The sequence below is a fragment of the Pinus tabuliformis genome, chromosome 1_2 (assembly GCF_031772625.1).
Source record: "Pinus tabuliformis cultivar Carrire ecotype Pingquan chromosome 1_2, CPIR1, whole genome shotgun sequence".
Taxonomy (NCBI): Eukaryota; Viridiplantae; Streptophyta; class Pinopsida; order Pinales; family Pinaceae; genus Pinus; species Pinus tabuliformis.
In genome coordinates, this window is record NC_142298.1 from 18,892,031 (window position 1) to 18,902,410 (window position 10,380).

Here is a 10,380-nt window from a genome sequence, read left to right on the forward strand (position 1 = left end):
GTTGAGAGCCATGGGCCTCCACAACAGTAGACAACACTCCATGGATCCCCAAGGATGGTCAAAGATGCTCGAGATACTCCCATTGGACGAGGAAGATGCACCTGGTTCATCTTTGTCCAACTGGCCCCACAAATGTACCATGCACTTGGAAGTGGACCCAAGATTTGTAGGATGATGTGGCATCCCCTACACCATCATCAGAGACCTTGTAGACGATCTACAGATATCTTCGACTCATTTGGAGATCCATGAGGTTATTGTTGTGCCCCCACACCCATTTGGAGCACCACAGGTTTATTGTTTGGAGAATAAGGGGCCAACCCCTTGTCCATCACTTTTAAGGGTCCTACTCTTCATGATGGCACCTGTGGACCTCATCATGCCTCTTAGAGGGCCCTACGACATGCATAGATTATTATTTGACCTCTTGAGAGGCTTACTCTTTCATTTGTGAGCTAGTTTTGGTGGGCTTGTTATCAAAAGTTAGATTATTAGAACATTATTTTATTTTTGGGGCTTATGTAGGCCAAGGAGGCTAATTCGAACTCCTCATTAGTGTATAAATAGTAATACAAGTGAAATAAGTTCATTTTCTCATCATCACTTTGGATTGGATCTCTTCCCTCTCTTGAGAATTTCACACTATTCTCTTAGAGGATGAATTGGAGCTTTATGGATGAATTTTGATGTGTGGATTTGGTCTATCTTATCTTAGAGCTTCTCTATTGTCAAATTGTGGATGGTTGGATATGTTCTATTATATGTAAGTACATGCTTTTAATGTTATTCTTGTTTTACTTCGTCATATACATTGGATTGAGATTTTCGCTATTTTTAGGGCTAATTGTTGCATGCATTTACTGCTTAAATTTTGTCTCTATATAGCATCTCTCAATGTATGGGCTATGTAATGGGAATGAAATATCCTAGGGCTAATTCTATTAACGAATTTATATTGATAAGCCATCACCTTTTGCACATTGAAGTATAAATGTTGCAAGATTGCTTCTCTTTGACCTAGAAGGCTAGCGAAGTAGTCTTGAGGCCTCCATGACTAAGAACCAAAGGTCCTCACTCATATTCATCATAGACTCCATTCTCCCAAGACTAAGGCACTGATCTACCAAGAGGTGTGTGAAAATTCCTAGATCTAACAATATCAAAAATCCTACTGTAACCAACTGAATTTACTTCACCTAGATCGTAAATTACATTACAAACTTATTTCAGATTTCTTCTTGGAACATTGAAGTAAATTATTGAAGCAACCTACACCAAATTAAATATGATTCTGAAACATAGAAACTGAGCAAGGCAATACAAACACATAGGACACTGTTATTTTTGGACAAATGTCCCCGGAAAAACCCAACTTGGGAAAATAGGTGCAGCAGTGAGGGTTTTATTTTATTATGCAACAATGAAATTTGAGTACATCTATGGATGCCCAACTGGCAATCCAAACAACAAGAAAATCTAGCAGAGATATTCCCTAAGCAACTCCGACACTCATGTTGCATGTACTCGTGTTCTTGCACTTGTGTGTTCCTGCACTTGCACGTTCCTGCACTCGTGTTCCTGCATTCGCGAGTTTCTGCACTTGCGTGTTCCTGCATTCGCGAGTTCTTGCACTGGGAATAACTCAGCCTCTTGTTATTGCCTCTCCGGATCTGGAAATCTTCCTCTGGATCATTGTCCCTGCCCCTCTACTGCAAAAGATCTCTTCGATCAGAATTTCCTCCTGAGAACTTCTCACTTCAGAAATTCGATCTCTTGATCTCTTGGTGTATTTTCCAAATGACCCTCAAGCCCCTTCTTATATCTTCCTGTTGGACAACCAACGACCTAGATTAACTCCTAATCAAAGGCTCATATCTTTTTTACTTGATCTCCGTCTTTATGTAGAAGATTCACCCATAATTAGATTAATACCCATTAATATTTTAATTTTCCTAAGTTTAGACTTAGGAACTCCATTAAAAATATTAATTATTTTAATATAATTGTCTCTGGGTGGAATTTCCCAAAACAGTTTCTGGGTTCTTTGAAATGCATGTGCCCAAGCCTCCCTGTAAAATTTGAGGCTTCGAGCACATCAGATGCTACCCCTAATCAACACTCCCTCTTAGTGAGGAATGTGCTCTAACAATATATGTTGCTACATATTGCCCTGACTCTGAAGCATTATCCTCTGCACTGCTGATGTCTGACATGCTGTCCACCAATGACTGCACTGCTACTGCTACTAGCATTGCCACTGCTAACACTGCATCCATACTGCAACTCAGTTGCTGAGAGAAGCAACTGAAAACACCCAAAACTGGATAAGTATCCCATGGATACACCTTGGTGCTGAAAGTCTGACTACTGCTAGACCCACGCTATCTTCTTAAGCCACTGCACTGTTGAAGCTCTGCACTCTGCCTCCACGCACTGCTGCCTCTCTACTCTGCGCTGCTCACGTTCTGGCACTACTAACTACTGCATTTGTCGAATCAACACTCCATGGCACCAACTGAGAACTCCTCCATCCCGCTACTACTGATCATGGGCTTCCGTAGCAAGGTGATGATCCAAGAGGTGGGCTCCTCAAGGATCTTGCCTATTTGTAGCTCTGTCGAACTACAGTTCTATATCAACCCACCTCCCTCCTGGAGGTATCTTGGCTAACATGGCGAACTCCTCCTGTTTGATCTTTGCCGCTGCAACCTTAGGATTGTGCTTCTCATCCTTGTCACTTTTCTTCAAGGGACATTGGGATGCATAGTGGCCCATCTTGCCACATCTAAAACACTTCACCTTGGAGACGTCCTTCTTTCGTCTTTGTTGCCCCTGCTGCCCCTTCAATGCAAGGGCTGCATTATCCTCCTCCTCTACTTTGGGCTTCGACCCACTGCTGCTGCTGCTTCCGTCAAGTTTGACCTTGACCAGGTCTCTCCTCAGCTCTTCTTGTTTTAGAGTTGCCCACATCTCATCCCAATTAGGCAATGTTGCTCTGCCTAGGATACTCTGGACAAAGACTTGCCACTCATCCGAGACAGAATTTAGGGCTAGTCTCACTAACTCCGAATCCTGAGGTGTATGCCCCACAGCCGATAACTCATCACGGGTCTCCTTCAGCTTCGTGAGGAATGGATCCACACGTTCTCCCTTCTACATCTGCACAGATCTCAACTTCTGTTCCAAGTACATCTTCCGTTGCTCAGAAGATCCCTGATACAATGTGGCCAAAGCATCCCACATCTCCTTAGCAGTTGCTCTGCTAGCAACGTGGCACACCACGTGATCCTTGACTCCATCCAGGATCATCCTCTTGGCCTTTGCCATTTCAGCTCTGTACTTCTTCAGCAGATCTGCATCCGCAGGGACAACTACCACACTATCAACATACATCTTGAGGGCATGCTCATCTAGAAGGAAGGACATTCTAGCCTTCCAGATGACATAGTTGGAAGCTCTGTCCAACCTGTCCTGATCCCTCAAGCCACTGGTTGCCATATCCTTCGAAAACTGTTGAACAACTCCCTCTTTCTCCTTACTGCGTAGCTTCTAGGCTAGCTTATGCACTCCCTGATGGAGCTGGTAAGTTTGTTGCTCCTCTGCTGCTCAGCAAATGAGAAATATTGATTTCCTCAGCAAGAAATCACTGAGGAAGTATTCCCTCACTATGCAATCTGCTTCCTTCTTTCGACGACTTTTCTAACCAACACTCAGCTTGCAGAAAACTGCGTTCCCCTAGCTCTGTGCTGATGCTTTGTGTGGTTCCCTCTGCCTTTGCAAATTATTGATCCGACAGTCTTACCTCTCTGTCGGCTCACTCAAAGAGAGACACCCACGAAAATATAGCCCTCCTGGCTAGAACTACACAATCCCTTAGGGGATTCAAATTGCTGCTTGCTGCAGCAAGTTGGCCCTTGCTTCAGTGCTAGATCTTCTCTTCCTGTTTCACATCAACAACTCCGATACCATGTGAAAATTCCTAGATCTAACAATCTCAGGAATCCTACTGCAACCAACTGAATTTACTTCACCTAGATCGTAAATTATATTACAAACTTATTTCAGATTTCTTCTTGAAACATTGAAGTAAATTACTAAAGCAACCTACACCAAATTAAATATGATTCTGAAACATAGAAACTGAGCAAGGAAATACAAACACATAGGACACCGTTATTTTTGGACAAATGTCCCCGGAAAAACCCAACTTGGGAAAACTGGTGCAGCAGTGAGGGTTTTATTTTATTATGCAACAGTGAAATCTGAGTACATCTATGGATGCCCAACTGGCAATCCAAACAACAAGAAAATCTGGCAGAGATATTCCCTAAGCAACCCCGACACTCGTGTTGCCTGCACTCGCGTTCCTGCACTTGTGCGTTCCTGCACTTGCATGTTCCTGCACTCGCGCGTTCCTGCACTTGCACGTTCTTGCACTCGCGTATTCCTACACTCGCGCGTACCTGCACTCGCGCGTTCCTGCACTCGCGAGTTCTTGCACCCGCGTTCCTGCACTTGTGTGTTCCTGCACTCACGAGTTCTTGCACTCGCGAGTTCCTGCACTCACGCGTTCCTGCACTAGGAATAACTCAGCCTCTTGCTACTACCTCTCCGGATCTGGAAATCTTCCTCCGGATCACTGTCCCTGCCCCTCTACTGCAAAAGATCTTTTCGATCAGAATTTCCTCCTAAGAACTTCTCACTTCAGAAATTCAATCTCTTGATCTTTCAGTGTATTTTCCAAATGACCCTCAAGACCCTTCTTATATCTTCCTGTTGGACAACCAACGATCGAGATTAACTCCTAATCAAAGGTGCAGATCATTTTGACTTGATCTCCGTCTTTATCTAGAATATTCACCCACAATTAGATTAATACCCATTAATATTTTAATTTTCCTATGTTTAGACTTAGGAAATCCATTAAAAATATTAATTATTTTAATATAATTGTCTCTGGGAGGAATTTCCCAAAACAATGTATGGGTTTTTTGTAATGCATGTGCCCAAGCCTCCCTGCAAAATTTGAGGCTTAGAGCACATCCGATGCTACCCCAAATCAACAAGGTGGTCACCTAAAATCAACTTCTTTCACCTTTTCCTAGGTCTAGCCAAATTGGGTCACATAGGGCATCATTTTTCCGGTGAACTAGCCCTCCAAAAAGTTCGATCTCCTAGCCTCTCCTGTGCTGGTGTTTCCTCAAGACCTCCTCCAAATTTGAGGCCATTCCGACGGTGGAGTTGTGAGAAAATCCAAGCCCTAGCTCCGAGATCAAACTTTGCCCTAACATCCCCAAGGCTAGTACCTTATAGGATCAATTCAACACCTTTAAGTGAATATTCTTTCTTTGATCCTTTCCCCTACCTTATCTAGGCTAAGAACACCATTGGTTGCTAAAATATTTCCTCCTAACCTAGACTGGGTCCACTTGGTCCCGTTCCTTTGAAAGGGCAATTCTTCAAGAATCATCCGGGATACCAATTTCAATAAGGATTTTAGGGATTGGGAAACTCTTTCACAAGTCATACTCCCCAAACCTAACCCTCAAATCCTCTCATCCTTCTCCTAGAAGACATTGTAACTTGCTTAGAAAGCAAGCAAGCTCTATCCTTCAACCTCTTCGGGAAAGGGATCATTTGGGTCACACCATATCCACATAATGATTTATCCTTCATTGGTGATTCCATAATATACCAGGTCTCCTCCCATTGGTGAAAGTTCGTAAATAGTAGGGAGCCTTAGCTGATGTGACAATGGGCTAAGTCTCCATCTGTCGCCCTTGGTCTAGCATTTGCCCTTTAAGTCCCCTACTAGTTTGAGTGGTAACATGCCCAAAATAAAATTATATTGAAAATAACCACAATATTTAGAAAATAACCCAAATATCATCAAGTATTCACAAGATACAAAACATAAGGGGACATGCACTGTTTCCAAAGCAATAGCCTACACACAATTTACCCTAGAAAGATAGACAGGGCACTCTGTGACCAAAATAGATGTAAAACATGTTAAACTTGAAAACCCATAAAATATGAGAGTTGATTGCCCATTGTTGCCTTGAATGAGAGAAAATTCTTCTATTTATAGTAGTAAACCAATCAATTCTCATCCTAACCTTAGATCATGGCAAATATGCCTATACACATTGTATTGTGTTATTACATAGCATAATGCCATGGCTGACCACATAAAATGACCTTATTGTTCCATTAATGAATACATCAACTTATATGGCCCAACCAATTCCTTATAAATCCATAGGACCTATAGGAAGGGGCATCTTATATGTTTTAACTTTTACATGATGTATGTTGTGCTAATGTAGTCATGCTATTTACAAAATTTACAACTTGAAAGTGCATCGTGGCGAGTTGAATCTTTGATAGAAATCTCTTTGTTAAGGTACCATAATGCAGTGATTCACTGACTCCAAATGGGATCTCTTTAATGTGAGATGTACAAGATCAAAGCTTTCGTAAGGATTTTTCTTTTTCATACTCACATGCTTAACATTTAGTTATTTATCTAATAAATAATGTAGAGATCATAGTTGCATGGTTACATTTAGAAATTGGGTTTCCCAGTGCATGGGCATGGCAACACATGACAACAAGACAAACATAAAAAGTAAATATAAAACATTTGAGTGACTCATAGATTGAAGATCATTCATGGATTTGCCATGGATAGCATCTTGATTTTGTTTTGGTGGTACAGTGATTTTGATTTGAATTACCTGGTATTTGAGAACCTGGTTCCTAGTGCCTTCCCAAATTTAATGTATCTTTTTAAGGAGGATGAGTATAGGTGTTTGGTGACAACTCTGTCAGTTAAACTGATTGTCCTCTTTCATCTTGTGAGGTAACATAAGATGTCATTGTCTTAACAACTACGAACTCCCGTGACTATAATAATGATTAGCCAGACATTCAATCCCTGCACGTAGAAAATAATGTACAGTTTCTGCCTTTTATTTTTGAGAGGAGAAACATGCCTCAAGCTGCTACACCACAAAGAGTGGACTTCCTTTAATTTAGTTGCTAGGTTTGAGGGATTTCTATTTTGCCAAAAACAGCCTAAGACTTGCACCCAGCCTCATCCCTTTGGAACTCATGCAATGCAGGTGGGGTAGACATCAGTGAGATGGAATCCTGATGGATAGCTTTAAAACTCTATCAACCTCACCAGTGTACTAATTTCTTGTTGGGGTCAATGATTTCTCTCTCTTTCTGAATCCTGTTGATACATGTTTCTTTAGTATCTTTTATGCACATACCCATGAGGTGACCAGTTGGTTTGTGTGCGGTTTAGTCCCCATCAGGTTTCAGGTTCAAATCTCATGGGAAGGGGTTGAGGGTGGGAGCCAATTATGGGGGTTACACTGTCCCAACGGGCATCTGGGCTCAACGAGTCTCGCACAATCCTGGTGACAGCATCCTGCAGTTGGGAAGATTGTTATTCCATCCAAAATGTAGGCTGGCCCTGGCCTAGGCACGGCTTAGTAAGGAAAAAAAATCATTTTATGCTCATAAATGTTATATCTGATAAAAACTTCAGGTTTTGAAGTTATTGTAAACTGTTTATTACCGTTTTATATATTGATTAAAGAACTTTTAGAATATTTTTTGAGTATTTTTGGAAGCCTTTCTACCATCTTATGTGTCCAATATGTTATGTTATTCCAGAATCCAAACCATAAGGCTAACTGGAAACAAGAGTTCTAAACCTGGACCACCACACGTATCAATGTTTCTCACTTCCACAAAATGCACTTTTTAAATGGGAGAAAGTGCATCTTCTTCTAAATTTTGAAAAATTAACTTTGTTTAACACTTGTCTATTTCTAGGACCTGCGCAATATCAGTTAAAGAATGCATTGAAGAGACTAACTGGACAATCAACAGTACCTAATATCTTCATCGGTAAGGACTATCTCTTATGCCTTTAGTCATAAGCAGAGTAAGCTTTCTAGAAGTGCTGTATTTTTGAACTTTGGTGTCTTCATTTGATAGGTGCTACATGCATTTGAATGAGAAAGTATGTGAAGGCAACATGAGATTCTTTTCTAAGGGGCAAAGGGACACATTAAACAACATTTTCATTGGAGTTCATCATAATCGTTAATACCAATTAAATACATTGGAGATTTTATAAATGTCTGATTGTAACCACTGTATTTACTTTATCAATGTGATTGATTGTTATCTTTTTCTTTTCTGTTGGTAGAATAGTGGTGCTCTGATAATCCACATCCTCTGAGGACTGCACATAGGCATGCTATGTTGATTCCATGTTATTCATAGAAACATGGAACTTGTTGTTAGCATATTTTGGCTACTGTTACTGAAATTTGGAAAATTGTCCGTTGTAATTTGAGTGGTAATCCCATTATCACACATTCAAAATGTTGGAATATGAATAGGAAAAGACAGGCAAAGATGTTCAAAATATAAATGACAGGTTTGAAACTCAGAAATCAAGCTATGTTAAGAAACATTGCACCCCTTGTTGATCAAGACTGATGTCAAGGGTCAGCTTCTAAACCTGTGGAAGATAGAAGAAGAAAGCAAATCATTATAGAGAAAGTTAACAAGCATGCCCTACTACTCAAGCACTATGGGTATCTAATGATTAAGCTCTAGTTGGAACTTGGGACTCCATAGACCTCAACCATTAGAGAAGTATTTAGGATCATGCCAATCCTCTTGTAAGAGACCTCATTCCTATGGCCAATGCTAGTAATGGTCATGACTACTTCACAGCCATCAGTAAGTTTCCTGTGACCCCATAGATCACATCATAATTCCATAGGTGCTTGATGACTAACCATAGTGAATCTGTGATCCTCTTATTTTAGGGCCCTTCCCTTGCCCCTACTTGGAATTTTACAACTACCTGTACAAATCCTTGGGACTCCCTCAATCATACATAATACATCTAAGAGTCCACTAATAAACCATCCATGCATGTATGTACAATATCTCCGTGAGTAATGGTTATGCCATATTAATAAGTAAATGGATTGTTGTAGTAAATGTCCATGCCATTATTATGCAGGGCCTTACATTCACTAGCTAGGGGATGTTGGAATGATCAGGAGATCATGGATCTATGGTGAGTGCTTCAGCAAATCATAATCTGGCATCAACCTTGAACATAAATATTCCATAAACAGAAGTGGACTCGTGAACAAGAGAACAAGTGATATGGTGCCTTTGGGCAAGAGTCAATCGTTAATGAGTTCAAGATGATAATACAAAAGATTTGTGTGTATTTATAATTTTATACCAGTGCTACTCTTATTGTGTTGTTGAATAATCGTTGAGGGTTTGGAAAATTTAACTTATTGGCAATATCAAGGAAGATATTGGAAAATATCAACAAAAATATTGGGAAACTTTAAAAATACAAAATTATGTATTTTTTCGTTATTTTTAAACATCTAAAGCAACAACCACACCAAACGAATAAATATGAAAATAAAATTGATATATAAGATGTGAAGTGATTCATCACACATTGATTCTGAATTCTGATATCCATCCTAAGTCTTGGTAGTGTGATGCAAAAAGTTAAAAACACGTCAAAAGAATAATAAATGCATCTCATGATTCATCATTGTGAGCAAAGTTATCAAAACGGAACTAGCCTGTTACAACCATTATGCAAAGTTTGATCATGTTAATAGCAAGTACTAAGGCTGAATATAGCAAAATGTTGCTGAGTGAAAAACACGATACATATCTGAAACAAAATACTTAGACATCAAGGGTCTAAATACCCTCTAGAGTCCAAAAAACATCACGCTACAACCAATAACTACATATCCGTGATGTTCTTTTTTCTGGTGTTCCTTATGGCATGGTTACAATGGACTTTCAAGGTTGGAGGCAGACAGGTCACAGGTGCAGGTTTACTTCATCAGTGGGCCCAGGGGCTTTTGGAGATGTTTTATGGTGTCTGGAAGAGTTCACTTGCCATATTCCATCATCAAGATTGATTCCGCACAACTTGTTTCTTGTTCCATTGCATTCTGATAATTCCCGTAAAATGGGGTTATTATTATGCCCAACTCAATTAATTACGCTTAAGGTCGCATTCCAAGAGGAATACTTGACGAAACACCTTAGTGTAACAACACGTTGGAACCAGAACGAGAAGATCTACAAGATGGGATGGTTAGAAGTGATTTTCAGTGGCCTGAGGAGGCATGGTGGCCAATTTACCATTTTCTCACATTAAAAAGATATTTTAATTGAAATAAAAACAGGGAAATGTGCTCAATGATTAAAATAATAATAAAATAGGAGGTTGTAGAGGGGTCCATCAGATCTATAAAAGGAGGAGGAAGCCATTACAAGACATCTGGGATTTGA

General features: G+C 40.2%; 1 protein-coding gene across 1 annotated transcript in view; it reads left to right on the forward strand.

Annotated features, from left to right (window-relative positions):
• LOC149204106 (monothiol glutaredoxin-S10-like) overlaps positions 1-7,952 on the forward strand; it is a 73,475-nt gene extending 65,523 nt beyond the window's left edge. The window contains exon 3 of the mRNA XM_089397043.1: positions 7,852-7,952. Within this exon, the coding sequence (XP_089253169.1) occupies positions 7,852-7,952 (101 nt within the window). The remainder of the gene's footprint in view (positions 1-7,851) is intronic.
• Positions 7,953-10,380: the final 2,428 nt, after the last annotated feature.